We start from the raw sequence: 14,899 nt of genomic DNA, 5'->3' as shown, positions 1-14,899 counted from the left end.
GCTGCCAGTACCGGAGAGGGAGGAGAGGGACCAGGCATTTAGGGGAAAGACTGGTAGTCCGGGTACCACAGGTTGCCGTGGCTCACTCCATCTCTCCTTGAACTCACTGCTCTTTGCCACGAACGCAATTGCTGCCGAAGCCTGTACTGGCCCCGTTAGTTTTCCCGTCTGTAAAACGGGGTGGGGAGCCAGATAGAAGTTAATGCAATGATCACTCAAAGTCCCTGCTTGGGAGAATTTTGTGAAATGAAATGAGTCCCGTGGCCTATGCTCACGTTTTAATTAAAGATTACAGCAAGCTCTGTTGGGAAAATTTTACAACAGGCCCTGACCTATCTGGCTTTTCCTCCACGGGGTCGGGGGCGGGGTACATTGGGGTCATGAAAAGTGAGCATCACGTGATAAAGGGAGACCCTCCCTCCTCGCGGGGCTTCTTTCTCATCTCTGCTGCACCTGGGTGCCACGCGACGCAGTCTGGCAGGGCGAGCCACAGCCTGGGCTCAGCCTTGTCCCACCAAGACCTCAGTCTCTGCACCTGGCTAGTGGGGACAGACCCTTAGGGTGCTGGAAAGAGCAGGAGTCACTGACACAAGGCTTACCTGGGCCGGGCAGGGCCTGTCCCCCACCCTCTGGGAGTTCTCAATTTGTAGCAGGTGGTTGGGTCTGAGACGCCAGCTTAGCCCAGGCTGGGAATGTCACCCATTTCTGGGCACGTTGGAGAGCAGCTTTGTGGCAGGAGCTGATGATCTCCATGACAAATGAATCCTCACTTCACGGAGTTGAGCATCTGCGGTTAGCCCCGAGAGGACAGGAAGGGAAGAGAGACGGAGGCCCGGCAGGGATGCAGGGGTGCGTCTAGCAGCCCTCAAACCAGTCTCCCATCCTCCTCCCTGGGCCCTTCCTTCCTTCCACCCCCGCTTCCTGAGCCCCTGGCGTGTGCTGGGCCCTGTGCTGGCTCAGACACCACAGGGGGAAGCAGACACAGTCTCTGCGCCCAGCAGACGGGAAGAGAAGAGCAGGGTGATGAGTCCTGCGGCAGAGGGCAGCCCAGGAGGCCGTGGGGTCACAGACGTGGGCTCTAACCTGACCTGCCGGGTAGCGGGTGACGGGAAGGCTTTCGAGGGAAAGCTCGCAGGACGAGGCCACCGGGTGGAAGAGGGTTCTCCTGGCAGCAGGAAAAGCATGGGCACGAGTACAGAGGACTCAAAGGGAAGCTTCGCAGACTGGAACACAGATTGCAGGGGCAGCGGCCAAGGAGAGGGACAGCCAGAGGAGTCAGCAGGAGGGAGAGCCCGAATGGCCTTGAGTCCCAGACTGGGGAGCTCAGACCCCACTCACGGTGCAGGGAGTCAGGGGAGGGGTTTCCCAGGGGGAGGATGGCTGGGGCTGAAGGGAGGACGACGGATTGAAGGGCATGGACCCAGGGGTGGGGGGCTCCTGGGAGAGGCTCCTGATTACTCGATGCCGCTTTATTCCCGCCCTCAGAGAGTGCGTCTTGAAGGCCTGGTCAGCTCCGTGACGGTGCACAGGCTCAGGGAAAGTGTGGAAGGAGCAGGGCCGCACTCCACAAAGCTTCCTTTGTGAGGCGCCCAGGGCCACGGTGGGCTGGTGCTCTGCTGCCCTCTAGTGGGAGCTGGGGATGCGCTTATGCAGGGCCCCCCACCTTCTGAGGGTGCTGAGTCCCCCGGCAGGGCTTCCCTCTGTCCCCGCTCAGCCATGGGGGTATCGCTGCTTTCGAGGAAGGGGTGCAGTCTGCCAATACAGGACCGACTCCAAACAGGGTGGAGGGGAGAGGGACACAGAGGACCTCAGACCCAGATGTAGGAAGAGACAGTACCATAGGCGATGGCGGGGCGTAGGGGTGGAGGTTACTGCTGGCCGGAGGCCCAGGTGCTGCATCTTTAACTTCCTCAAATGAATGAGCCCAGATTCCAAAGGACGGTAGTCAGGATGGTAGTCATGGTAACAGCGTTGACGGTGGTGGTCACGGTAGAGATGTTGATGATGGTGGTGTCGGTGGTTGCAGTGACTAAATGATTATGTCGACTGCTGGTTATGCAGGTATTGGTGGTGATGGTAGAGTTTTGGTGACGATGGTGATGGGGTTATAGTGACAGTGGTGGTGATGATGACAATGATGAAGGTAGAAATAATGGTAGTGGTGATGGAGGAGGTAGCTAACACAACTAGAAAACTACTATGAACATTCTTGTATGTCTTTTGTTGGATGTGCACACTCATTTCTCTTAGGCCCAGACCTAGAGTGGAGTTGCCGGATCACGTGATAGAGATATTTTTAGCTTTAGTAGATATTTCTCAACAGTTTTCAAAAAATGGTTCACCAACACTTAGTATCATCTGCCTTTGTAATTGTGTTCATTCTGGCATGTGTGTCGTTTTATCTTACCATGGTTTTATTTTCATTTCCCTGGTGACTAATTATGTTGGGAACTTTTTCATATGTTTATTAGACATTTGGTTATCATCTTTTGTGGAATGCCAGTTCAAACTCCTTGGTCAGTTTTTCATTGAATTGTTAGTCTATTTCTTATCGGCTTGTAGGAACTCTGTATACATTTTGGATATGTCTTTTGTCAGACCTATGTCTTGCTAGTAATTTCTCCCAGTCTGTCATTTGCCTTTTTATTCTCTTAAATGGAGTCTTTTGATAAACAGAAATTTTAAATTTCAGTGTGGTCCAATATTTTTTTATGGTTAGTGCTTTTTTGTGACTTGTTTAGGAAATCTTTGTCTACTCCCAATGTCATGAAGATAATTATCTATTATCCAAGCTTTCTTCTAAATTTGGGTCTATAATTAATTTAAAATTAATATTGTGAATGATGTGAAGTATGGAGTCAAGGATTTTTTCTGTACCTGTATGGACATTCAATTAATTCAGCCCAATTTATTGAAAAGAACATTTTCTTCCAACTGAATTACAGTGCTTCCTTTATCATACATCAGGGGATGCACATGGATGAGTGTGTTGCTTGGGGCTATTCTGTTCCATTCACCTGTCCTTGCACCAGTACCATACTGTCTTGATTACTGTAGCTGTACCTTAAGTCTTGATAACTGATAGTACAAATCTACCAACTTTGTTCTTCATTATTATCTTGGTTGTTGTAGTCCTTTGCATTTTCATGTAAACTTTAGAATCAGCTTGTCAATTTCCCAAAAAATTACCTGCTGGGCTATTGATTGGAATTGCATTGAATCTACACATGTCAGCTTGCAGAAAAGTGACAACTTCACAATGCTGTATCTTTTAATTCATGAACATGGTAATTCTTTCCCTTTACTTAGGTTTTTTTTAAATATCCTTCCACAATGTTTTGCGATTTTCAATGTGTAGGTTTTGCACATTTTTCATTAAATTTATTTCTAAGAAGTTAATAATTTTTTGATGGTGCTCTAAATGTTAAATTTTTAATTTCCAACTGTGGATTTTATATTTAATTAACAAATAGCATGCACACTGACAATTGTATCAGAGACTTTGCTAAATTCACTTATCAGTTCCAGCATCTTGTTAGAAGATACTTCTGAATTTTTTTTTCCTTTTTTTTTTTCCTTTTTATAAACAGGATCTTTCTCTGTCAACCAGGCCAGAGTGCAGTGGCCTGATCATAGCTCATTGCAAATCTTGAACTCCTGGGCTCAGGGGATCCTCTTGCATCAGCCTCCTGAGTAGCTGAGACTATGGGTCCATGCCACCATGCTCAGCTAATTTTTCTTCTTTTTCTTACAGATGGGGTCTTGCTATGTTGCCCAGGTTTAAATTTTCTATATGCAATACACCTGTGTATGTATGTACTACGAAAAATGACAGTTTTACTAACTTTCCTTTTTTCTGGTTTCCAAAGGAAACATCTACTCGTTCTTTTTCTTGCCTTACTATACTAACTAGTGTGGTGGTGATAGAAGAGGAAGTTATTTTCATCATTAAATATGATGTTGTCTATAGGGTGTTTTTTGGTAGATAAACAATAAATAAGATTCCTTATTAAATTAAGGAATTTCCATTGTATTCCTAGTTTGTCGAGAGCTTTTATTGTTATCATGAACAAGTGTTAAATTTTACTAAATGTCTTTTCTGAGATGATCATTTGATTTTCTCTTTTATTCTGTCAACGTGTTGAATTACAGTGATTGATTTTCCAATGTTAAAGCAACTTTTCAATTACTGTAATAAATCCACATGTTTTAAGCATTTTATATACTGCTGGGTTTGATTGGCTAATGATTATTTGGAATCTTAACATTTGTGTTCTTGAGAGATAATGGACTGCAATTTTCTTTTCTGATGATGTCATTGTAAGGACTAGATAACAGGGTTAAGTGGCCTCACTAAAAAAATGAATTTGGAAATGCTCTTTCTGGCTCTGTTGCTGAAAGTTTGTCTAAGATTGCTATTACTACTTCCTTAAATGTTTGGATAATTCCCCAGTGAAGCCATCCAGGCCAAGAGTTTCCTTCGCAGAGAGGTTTTTAATTATAAATTCGACTTGTTCAACAGATATAAAACTATTTGTATATCCTACTCTTTTCTGCTATCCATTTTAGTAAGTTGAGCTTTTTAAGGGATTTGTCCATGACTTCATGAACATAGTCAAGTTCAGATTTATTGGCATAAAGTGATTCATAATATCTTATTATTCTTTTAATGTCTGTAGGACGTATAGTAAATTCTCCTTTTTATTTCTGATATTAGCAATTTGCATATTCTCCTATTATTTTCTTTCTTAGTTTGCTAAGTATTTATCTAAGTTATTGATCTTATCAAAGAAACAACTTTTGGCTCAATTTAAGGGCAACAGATGTTTGCACTCACTGTTAGAGAACAGAACCAGGACTCTGCTCCTGGCTGCGGACATCCAGTGACCCAGGCTGGGAAGGCTGGTGCTCAAGTCCCCACCAACCCACTCCCCACACCCCCGACATGCACATATCGAAATCCCTTCAGTGTGGCTCACTTCAGTCCAGTTTGAGCAGGGACAGCAATCTGATTAAACCAATGCACTCTAAGAAGCAAATGACTGATAGTTCTTAACACTTAGAAGGGCATTTAAAGGAGCAACCTGTTCACTTACTGGGTTTACAACTGAAAAAAGCAACCTGCCCTAGCAGACAGCACTAGGACTTACAGCATTTAGTTCTGGGTTTAAACTCTCAGTTCTGCCATTTACAGATGCTCTTGCCTTAGACAACCTCTCCTGCCCACCTCTGTTTTCCTCAGTTTTTTAACTGGAAAAGCAGGGATGCTAACTCTTGTCCTATCCACCTCAAGGATTCAAAAAATGTAACAGATTAAGGAACTTCAGAGTTGAAAGGGATCTTAGAGATCATCTAGGACTTTTTATTTTTGCTTTTAGGTAGTTCTTTACGACTTATGAATCATTTTCAATTACACTGTCTCATTGAAGTCTCAGAACAACCACGTAAAATAGGAGAGGGACCATTAATCCCTTTTTACAGGGAGAAGCCAGGTTAAGAAAGGCCACGGCTCCGGGGCGAGTTAGTGGCAGAGCTGGGGCCAGTGGTTCTTTTCTCTGCAGAACTCTCCCTGTAGATCCAGCTTGAAAGTCCTGTAACTGAAAGGTCAATTAGCTCTTTCTTGCATACCTCCAGTGCATGGGGAGCTCACTGCCACCCAAGATAGCCCATTCCCCAGTAGGGAGGCTTTGGTAGTTGGCTGTCATTTGTGGTGGTATAGAGTGTGTTACATTGAGAGGGGGTGATTTTTAGGGCTTTTGCCCTACTGTGTGTTTGGGGGGGGAGTTTGCAAAAATATTCAGAGAACATACAGAGACAGAATAGCAACAATAACGATGCCAATCTGGCGGTGTCACGTCCCAGTTTGTAACTCTTCAATGGCTTCCTGGCTCTCTGAGGAGTCCAGACTTTTTCCTGTGCCCTCTGTGAGCTGGGTCCAGCCTCAAACCACCTCTCCATGCCACACACATCTCCCCACCCCAGCCTTCCTGGAGCATGTGTCCTCTGCCTGTTACACCCTTGCCTACCACCTGCACCTCCCTCCCTCCTGGCTCCTACAGGCCTCTGAACTCTCCCCAGAGGCCCTACACACTGGACTGTACTTCTCCGTCTCCCCAGCCAGACTGTGAGCTGCTAAGGGGCGGGTCTGCCTGTGATTCCTCTGCCCTGGTGCCCAGCAAGGAGACTGGCACAGAATGAGCTATTGCTCCATCCCAGCGCATGCACAGCCATCCCTGCTGCTGTCAGACACCAGACCAGGAGAGGGTTAAACAACCCCGCTCGCCTTCTATTAACCTTGGCATCAGAGAGGCAGGTGTCCATTGTTTAACCAGATGCTTGGAAACGAGTTCTCGAGTTCTCGGCTCAGAGACTCAATCCAGCCAGGTCCTCCCCAGGGCTGACTGCGGCCTGGGCCCCTCCCTGGCGTCGAGGCCCCTCCCCTCCCTGGGCCCTGAGCTGAGAAGACACCCCAGCTGCTGGGGTGGGGGCTGACTATGAAACTGGAGGGGGCTGGGGCATGTGGAGAGAGTAGGAAGAGCCCAGTCCATGCTCTGCATGGGCTACCTCTGTGGTCTTGGCTGAGTCCCTCCCATCCCTGTTTAGGTATCCTCATCTGTGCACAAAGGAGGCTGGCTTGGGTGGTCCCAGGGGTCCCTTCTGATGGGGCTGATCAAGAACAAGGGATCCTCAGACTGCAGAACCCTCCTAGCTAGGAGTCCCCTACCTCGGGGAGACTTTCTCCACCGCCGCCGCAGCGCGGGTGGGTAAATCTTTAACCAGCTGGCCCTGGGCAGGCCGGAGCCTTTCCGGATGGATGGCTGCCTGGGATGGGGGGATGGGGGTGGGAGTGGAAGATGTGTCTAGACAGTCCCGGTGTTGTGCAGAGGGGGAGGGTACTGGGGAGGGAAAGAAAGGAGACTGGGGCGGAGCTAACTGCGTGTGCAGAGCAGGACATGGAGGAACGCGGGTCACCCGACGGGTAAGCAGAGCTTCGGAGAGGTTCGGGGTCCTGAACGCCCCGCACAGCGGACAGCGCTGCGGGCAGGGAAGGTAACTCGCGCTGCCGCCACAGGGACCCCGCGCGGAGCCTGGAGCAGGGACCAGAGGGGCCGGAAACGCCCATCCAAGTAGTGCTCAGGTGGGTATGGACTGGGTAGGAGGCACCCGGGCAAGGCAGGGACCAATGAAGACATCAGGATGTAGCCATCTGCCCTCCTGTCGGACCCCAGGGTGCGGCCCATGAGTGCGGCCGAGCTGCGTCGAGGGGAGCAGAGCGTGCTGCACTGCTCAGGGACCCGGACTCTGCAGGTAAGGAGCCCCTCTCTTCCTCCCCTGGGGACGCCGGGTCCCTTACGCCAGACAACTTTGCCCCAGGCCCTGCCCTCCCCCAGAGCGCCCCGCCCTTCCAGGGTGCCCCGGGCCCTCCAGAGCGCCCCTCCCTCTCCCGAAGCGCCCCATCCAGCGTGCCCGGCCCCCCGCCGCGCCCTCCGCAGGTGAGCCCCCCGGGCGGGGGCCCCGACGTGGCGTTCCGCTTCGCGGCGGTGCTGGACGGGGCGCGCACGCAGGAGGACGTGTTCCGGGCCTGCGGCGTGCGGCGCCTGGGCGAGCTGGCGCTGCGGGGGTGAGTGAGGCGCGGCTGGGCTGGCCCGGCCCTGCCCCGGACCGCGTCCCGCCCCCCTGGTCCCACGTCCCCCCTACCCCTCCGCCTCCCTGACCCCCTACCCCACCCCAACCCCGGGCGCCGCCGGGTCCAGCCACGCCCCTGCCGCCCGCAGCTTCTCCTGCACCATCTTCACCTTCGGCCAGACCGGCTCCGGCAAGACCTACACCCTGACAGGACCCCCGCCCCAGGTGGGCCGAGCGCGGCGAAGCCCCCGCGGGTCGGGGCTCCGTGGGCTGGAAGCGCCGACTCCCGGAGGGAAGGGGCTGGGACCAGGCAGCCCGCCCCGATTATTTGCAGACAAGGAAACTGAGGACCAGAGAGGAGAAGATGCTCCCCATTTGGAGCATCTGGGTTCAAGTGCTGCTCCCGTTACTTACTAGCTCTCAGTTTCTTCATCTGTAAAATGGAGGTGATTGTACCGGCTGCGAGAATTGTTAATAAATGAGCTGTTATATGAGAACTTGGTATGGTTCCGGCTCTACAAAGGGTAGGCATTACTGTGGTGCTGATGGAGATGACCCAGTCTCAGACTCCGCTGGCTTTGCCCCCAGGGGGAGGGGGTGCCCGTACCCCCCAGCCTGGCTGGCATCATGCAGAGGACCTTCTCCTGGCTGTTCGACCGCGTGCAGCACCTGGGTGCCCCTGTCACCCTCCGCGCCTCCTACCTGGAGATCTACAACGAGCAGGTACGGGAATGAGAATTGAAAGCCCGCAAGGCGACAGAGGGTTTCTTTCCGAGGAGTTGGGGACTGTGGGCAGGAAGGGCTGGGGGTGGGTGGGACATAGACCTGGAGAGTCCCTTCCCTCACCCTCCTCCCTCACCTCCCAGGTTCGGGACTTGCTGAGCCTGGGGTCTCCCCGGCCCCTCCCTGTTCGCTGGAACAAGACCCGGGGCTTCTACGTGGAGCAGCTGCGGGTGGTGGAGTTCGGGAGCCTGGAGGCCCTGATGGAACTCCTACAGTTGGGTGCGTGCTGCTCCACTGAGCGTGGGCGCGGGTGGCCGCAGCTGTGGCTTCAGAGGTGACTCTTGTGGGGGGAAAGGACAAGCAAACCAGCAATTCAGAGGCACAGCCCAAGGATGTCCCCTGCCCCCACCACTGCCCAGTGCCTGTCGTTTCGCAGACTCCTCTCCAGCCCAGGCCCCTGCCTCAGCCAGGCCTCATTCTGGCTCCTTAGAGAGCTCTCTGCACCTCACAGCTCTCCCTGGGCAAGCCCTCCTCCTCCACGCTGCACAACACATCCCTCTGCGCCTCCAGACCCTCCCCCTTTGCAGAGCCCGGGGGATGAAGGTCAGACCTCTTAGCCTAGCCTGTAAGACCCTTCTATTCCAGTCTCATTCATTTTTTCATCAAATATTTATTGAGCGCCCCTCCTCTGGCAGGCACCTGGGATGCTGTGCCACACCTCTCAGCTGATCTCTCTGCCTCAGTTTCTCCCCCTCCCTGCACACAGCAATAGGAGAGTTTATAAAATGCAAACTGTCATCCTTCTGCTCGATTCTCTCTGTCCCCCTTTCACCTTCTGTGCTAGAGCCAGCACGAACATTTCATCATTCCCTGACCCAGCGCCCACTGTCCTGCCTCTCTGCGTTTGCACAGGCTGTCCCCTCTGCCTTCCAGGCTCCTTTGCTCCGTTTTCTTCCCTGGTGATAACCTGTTCTCCTACCAGGTCCTGCTCCTAATGTTTTTCCCCTCCAGGGCTCAGCCGTCGAAGGAGCTCAGCTCACACCCTGAACCAGGCCTCCAGCCGGAGCCATGCCCTGCTCACCCTCTACATCGACTGCAAAACTGTGAGTGCCCCGGCCTGGAGAAGGAGCTGGCCCCGGGCCCCCCAGCAAGGGTAGCCGCGCAGCACGGGTCTGCGTTTGGATGTATAAACCGACTTGAGCGTGCATGGGCGGTAATGGGGGAAACCCTTGGCCTTGTGACCTTGTGACTTTGATGGGCACCGTCCCTTCCAAGTCCCCATGAAGCCCTGATCCCCCAGGCCCAGAAGATGCCTCCTGTGGGCCCCGGGGAGCCCCCCGTCGGTGGCAAGCTGTGCTTCGTAGACCTGGCCGGCAGTGAAAAGGTGGCAGCCACAGGATCCCGTGGGGACCTGATGCTTGAGGCCAACAGCATCAACCGCAGCCTGCTGGCCCTGGGTGAGACCCGGGGGCCAGCTGCTCTGACTCTTGAGTCCCTCCCTGGTGCTGGGCCCACAGCTGTCCACAGTGGGGGATACTAGAGGAGCTGTAGGGCATAGACGTGGTGAAAGAGCCGTGGCCCAAGAGCCAGAGACCCCAGCTCTGTTGTTGACTCTCGCTTCTCAGAACACGGACTATGAATCTATAAACTCTAAGGGTCTATAAAGATATATTCTAATTTGGGAGGTAGAAACACTGAATTCAGAAACATTCCACCTGTCCCTTGTGCTGTTGGGAAGACTGAGACCCAGTTAGGGGACCTGTCTCCTCTCCCCCACCCCAGGTTATTGGACTTTGAGATTCTTAAGGGCTGGGGCCTCACATTCCCGGGTAGCGTGCATGGGAGATGCTCATGAAACTCCTTTTCATTCAATCCATTCGTTGGAAAGTTCCTGAGCCCAGCTGCGTGCCAGGCCCGTTTGGGGATCAGGGGTGGCAGAGGCATCTCTGCCCTCGAGAAGCCCCAGTCTGAGTGATGCGATCATGTGGAAAGATGGGTTTTTAGAGTCACACAGGTCTGGATGGAGATCCCGCCTCTGCAGCGTCCCAGCTGGGTGGCCTTGGGCAAGTGGTGTAACCTTTCTGGGCCTTGCTCTCCCTACCCAGGTCACTGCATCTCCCTGCTGCTGGACCCACAGCGGAAGCAGAGCCACATCCCTTTCAGGGACAGCAAGCTCACCAAGTTGCTGGCGGACTCCCTGGGGGGGCGCGGGGTCACCCTCATGGTACCCAAGGGGGGCGTGGTGGGGAAGGCTGGGTCCTAAAGAGGGGCCTTTGGAGAGCAGCACTCAGGGAAGTCCTCCCCAGGTGGCCTGCGTGTCCCCCTCAGCCCAGTGTCTTCCTGAGACTCTCAGCACCCTGCGATACGCGAGCCGAGCTCAGCGAGTCACCACCCGGCCGCAGGCCCCCAAGGTGACTGGAGGGAGACACAGGCGAGGGACAGGCAGGGGAGACAGTGGGGGATCAGGCAATGATTGGAGCCCAAGTTGACATCATGATCGAAGTCTGGGACTGGGTCAGAGTTGGGATTAGGGTTCGAATCCTGGAAATGGTGTCATGGTTGGGGAGGGTGGGGTCGGGGTCCTAGCCGGGGTCCTGGTCAGGGTTAGAGCAGGAGTTGGGTTGGAGTCTAAGCTGGGATACAATCAGGGTGCAGCCAGGATCCCAGCTGATATTGTGGCTAAGTTGTGAGTTGAGTTGGGGGTCAGAATCTGGGCCAAGGTTTGGGCAGAACTGAGTTTGGACTTGGACTTACAGCTGAGTCCAGCTCAGAGTGGGGCCCTTCAGGATGGTGCAGTTAGGACAAGGTGCCCCTTCCAGGTAGATGCAGCCTTGTGCCAAGAGGCAAGTCTGGCAAGTGAAGCTTTATTTTAGGCCTCACTCCCCACACCTGGAAGCCCTTGTGCAGTACACAACTTGTACAACTGTAAAGGGCGGTTCTGGGTCTCTTTCTCTGCAGTCCCCTGTGGCAAAGCAGCCCCAGCATTTGGAGACTGACATGCTGCAGCTCCAGGAGGAGAATCATCGCCTGCAGTTCCAGCTGGACCAAATGGAACGCAAGGGTATAAGCTCCTTGGGAGCAGAGTAGGGTGGGGATAGGGCCTGGAGCTCCTGTGGATCCAGCCACCTCCTGCTTCCCTGCAGCCTCAGGGCTCAGTGGCACCCAGATGGCCTGGGCCCAGCGGAACCTCTACGGGATGCTACAGGAGTTCATGCTGGAGAATGAGAGGCTCAGGTAGGTCCCAGCCCACAGCCAGGGGGACTCTGTCCCCCACCCCTCACTGCTAAGCTGCTTCTGCCAAGCTGCCTCCCCTCTCTGGTCCTCGGCTCTACTCTGTCCCCACCTGCCTCCTGGGGCCGGTGCTGTGCTGCAATGAGGACAGGCTGACTGACACCCCCACCAGCCCCACTCCTGTCCCCTCCCTGGGATCTGCTCTCCCCCAGGAAAGAAAAGAGCCAGCTGCAGAGTAGCCGAGACCTGGCCCAGAACGAGCAGCGTGTCCTGGCCCAGCAGGTCCACGAGCTAGAGAGGTGAGCACAGCCACCAGCCTGGAACCAGGCCTGGGGACAGGGGTCTGACCTCTGCCACCTACTAGCTGTGTTATCTTGGGCAAGTCATTTAACCTCTCCCGCCTGGGTTTCTTCTGTAACATGGGGATCATAGCTGTGCCTACTTTATAGGCTTGTTTTAAGGATTGGGAAGAATGGGTTGATATGGAAAGCCTCGAGAACAGGGCCTGGCACCCGTGAGGGCTCCAGGAGGCTCTGTGGAGAAGGGGGACCCGGAGGCCAGCCTGGTGGTAGGGTTGGGGGCTGCAGGCACAGTCCCCACTGTTTTTTCCAGGCGCCTCTCTGCCTGCCACCACCACCAGCAGGGCCCTGGGCCAGCCCCACCGTGTCCCTGCTTGATGGCACCAGCTCCCTCCTGCCATGTGAGTCTCACTGCCCAACCTGGACGAGTGACAGGTGGGGACGTCATGGAGCCTCTGACTCGCCCTCTTGCAGGCACTGCCACCCCTCTGCTCCTGCCCCTGGCGCCACCTCTGCCCGCTGTGCCGAGCGCCCCTGGCCCACTGGGCCTGCCCGTGGAGGGAGCGCCACCTACAGCAGGTAGGAAAGGCCCAGCTGGGGGTGAGGGAAGGCGGGAGGACTAGAGACCTTGGCCTAGGGGTCAGTAATGGGGTGGGGGGCTCCCGGGCCGGGGGATCCCCTGGCTCCAGGCTGGATCCCAGGGAGTGAGTGGCCGGCTGGCGGCTCCTCTCCCTGGGGTTCGGAATAGCTCCTTGCCTCGCCCTCCCTCCTCCCCACCGTGCCTTCTTTCAGAAACTTCCTCTGTCATTCAGTTACGTATTTACTCGTTTATATATTCACTCACTCCTCCACTCGCTCTCCCCTGAGCTCCTGGCTTTGTGCCGGCCTCTGTTCTGGGCTCTGAGGGTTCAGAACTAGACCAGACGTGGTGTCTGCCCTCGGAGCTCTCCTAGTCTCAGGAGAGGACATTATGAGAAGCACCTGCTGCTCACAGAAGAAAGCGACCAAGACCCCACTCCGTTGTGCCCACCTGACATTCTTGGCACCCTGTGGGGCACCAGGGAAGTGGGACACAGAGAGGCAGGGCTGGGGTTACCAGTGCGGGCTCTGGTTTTTCCTGTAGGTGTTGGGCCCTGAGGCCCCAGGCAGCAGGCCCCTGTCTGCCCGGCCCCCACCCTGGGCACCCCCGTGCAGCCCTGGCTCTGCCAAGTGCCCAAGAGAGAGGTGGGCCCAGCCCTGGGGCACTGGGGTGGGGGAGGAGGAGCCTGGGAACTCACAGGCTCACTTCCCACCACCCGACTCACCCTGGCCCAGGAGCCACAGCGACTGGACTCAGACGCGAGTCCTGGCAGAGATGCTGACCGAGGAGGAGGTGGTACCCTCTGCACCACCCCTGCCCGCGGAGGCTCCGAACACGTCACCAGTGCTCAAAGGTGAAGAAGGAAGAGAGGGAAGGACCCCTAGTGTTCTCTATGATCTTGAGCCAGAACCCATCCTCTCCAGGCCTCAATCTTCCCATCTCTAAAATGGGGTGGGTGTTGAGGGGTGGTTTCTAAAATCTTCCTAGTTCCCAAACTTGGAATTCTTTTTTTAGGACCACCCACATGCCCAGATGTGCATTGGGGCCCATGGTGGGAGTGGGGGAAGGGTAGAGGGTACCTACCCCCCGAGGCTTCTCCAGAGGATGTTGGGACCCAGATGGACCTGGGTGGGGAAGGTCCAAGGAAAGGCAGGCCTCACGTCTCACTGCTCTTAGGGGGGGCTGGGGTCCAAAACCTGGCCCAGAGGCTGGAGGCCCTCAGAGAGCAGATTGGCAGTTCCCTGCGACGTGGCCGGAGCCAGCCGCCCCACAGCGAGGGTGCACGGAGCCCAGGCCAGGTCCTCCCTCCCTGCTGAAGGCAGAGTGGAGACCCAGAAGACTGCCGGGTGACCTCAGACTGGGCTCTGCGCCTTGCGCTCTGTCTCCCCATCTCCTGCATGGGGTAGCAGCTTTTGGGGGAGCAAGGGGAGGGTGCTGCCCCAGGAGACTGGATTCAGGAGAAACCTGGCAGCAGGTGAAGAATACATGAATAAACAGAGGCTTCAGCTCTAGGTCTGATTGGTTCTGTCCCCCGGGGTACTCAGTCGCTTCCCCCTGGGGGAATCCAAGGGAGGAGGGGCTAGGATGACACCGGTGTGTGTGTCCCACTGGTCTGTAATGTCCCAGGCTCCCATCTCCTTTCATGAGTTGTACAAGTTTTAATTGAGCAACTGCTACATGCCCCTGGGGGGACGTGGGGAAGTCGAATGGTGAGTGTCTCCATGAAGGAGGCCGAGGGGCTCCCTCACGCTGTGTCACATGTTTCCTGGTGCTGGTGGGGCTCCGGAGGCCTAGCTTCTCATGGACCACTTTCTGGTCTTCAGTCAGTTACCTGGTGGCCGTGGCTCCCTGTCCCGTTGCCTTCTACTGAAGGTCAAGGTGTGAGGAACATCATGATTCCCGGCATAAGTGCCCGTAGGATGCAGCGGGTCTATGACGATGGAGAAGTCCAGGTGTGACGTGAGGAACTGGGGGTGGGAGAAAGAGCCACGAGGCCAACCTAATCCTCCCATTCACAGTTAGGGAAACTGAGACCCACTTCTTTCCCTCCTTCCTTCCTTCCTTCCTTCAACACACACCACTGGCATCAACTGCAAATGAAGCTGTAAGGTGGCAAATAAGACCAACAGGGGCCAAGATGGCTTTGCCTGTGGTGCTCAGAATCTGGTGGGGGACAGACATTTACAACCTCACACGGGCTTTGCTGGGGAAGCCCAGCGGCACAGACGAGGGTCACCCCATCAGTGATTGTGGGGGGCTCAGAGAAGCTTTGCCAAAGAAGCCGTGATTAAGCCTTGGAGGGTGGGCAGCATTCTGTCCAGGGAAGGTGGGTCGGGGGTGGCGGAGACAAAGGCTTGGAGACCCCTGAGTTCCCAGAGTTGTCTGGGCCAGGAAGTACAGGGCCTTCTAGCCACATCCAGAGTTCGTGCTTCTGCCTAAG

At 54.7% G+C, this 14,899-nt stretch overlaps 1 protein-coding gene across 2 annotated transcripts; it reads left to right on the top strand.

Moving 5' to 3' along the window:
* The first annotated feature begins 6,889 nt into the window (after positions 1–6,889).
* On the top strand, positions 6,890–13,970 carry KIF12 (kinesin family member 12). 2 transcript variants are annotated; one of them, XM_069476708.1, is made up of 19 exons: positions 6,890–6,979; positions 7,073–7,138; positions 7,230–7,308; positions 7,494–7,621; positions 7,776–7,851; positions 8,215–8,349; positions 8,493–8,628; positions 9,361–9,452; positions 9,650–9,806; positions 10,455–10,573; positions 10,656–10,760; positions 11,308–11,410; positions 11,493–11,583; positions 11,793–11,879; positions 12,193–12,280; positions 12,354–12,458; positions 13,003–13,103; positions 13,194–13,312; positions 13,636–13,970. In XM_069476708.1, exons 1-19 carry the CDS (start codon positions 6,954–6,956, stop codon positions 13,773–13,775), a joined length of 1,953 nt encoding a protein of 650 aa, XP_069332809.1. In that variant the 5' UTR covers positions 6,890–6,953; the 3' UTR covers positions 13,776–13,970. The 2 variants fall into 2 exon arrangements, with proteins under 2 accessions (XP_069332809.1, XP_069332810.1); XM_069476709.1 differs by lacking the exons at positions 6,890–6,979; positions 7,073–7,138; positions 7,494–7,621 and having other exon boundaries at positions 7,178–7,308.
* Positions 13,971–14,899: the final 929 nt, after the last annotated feature.

Source organism: Eulemur rufifrons, chromosome 7, assembly GCF_041146395.1.
Source record: "Eulemur rufifrons isolate Redbay chromosome 7, OSU_ERuf_1, whole genome shotgun sequence".
NCBI lineage: Eukaryota > Metazoa > Chordata > Mammalia > Primates > Lemuridae > Eulemur > Eulemur rufifrons.
This window is presented reverse-complemented; position numbering and strand designations above follow the sequence as displayed.

Excerpts from the sequence above, each read along its gene's own strand:
- KIF12 (XM_069476708.1), top strand. The coding sequence starts at position 6,954 with ATGGAGGAACGCGGGTCACCCGACGG. Across the intron at positions 7,852-8,214 it reads TGACAGGACCCCCGCCCCAG|GGGGAGGGGGTGCCCGTACC; the intron begins GTGGGCCGAGCG and ends CTTTGCCCCCAG. Across the intron at positions 12,459-13,002 it reads GGGAGCGCCACCTACAGCAG|GTGTTGGGCCCTGAGGCCCC; the intron begins GTAGGAAAGGCC and ends TTTTTCCTGTAG.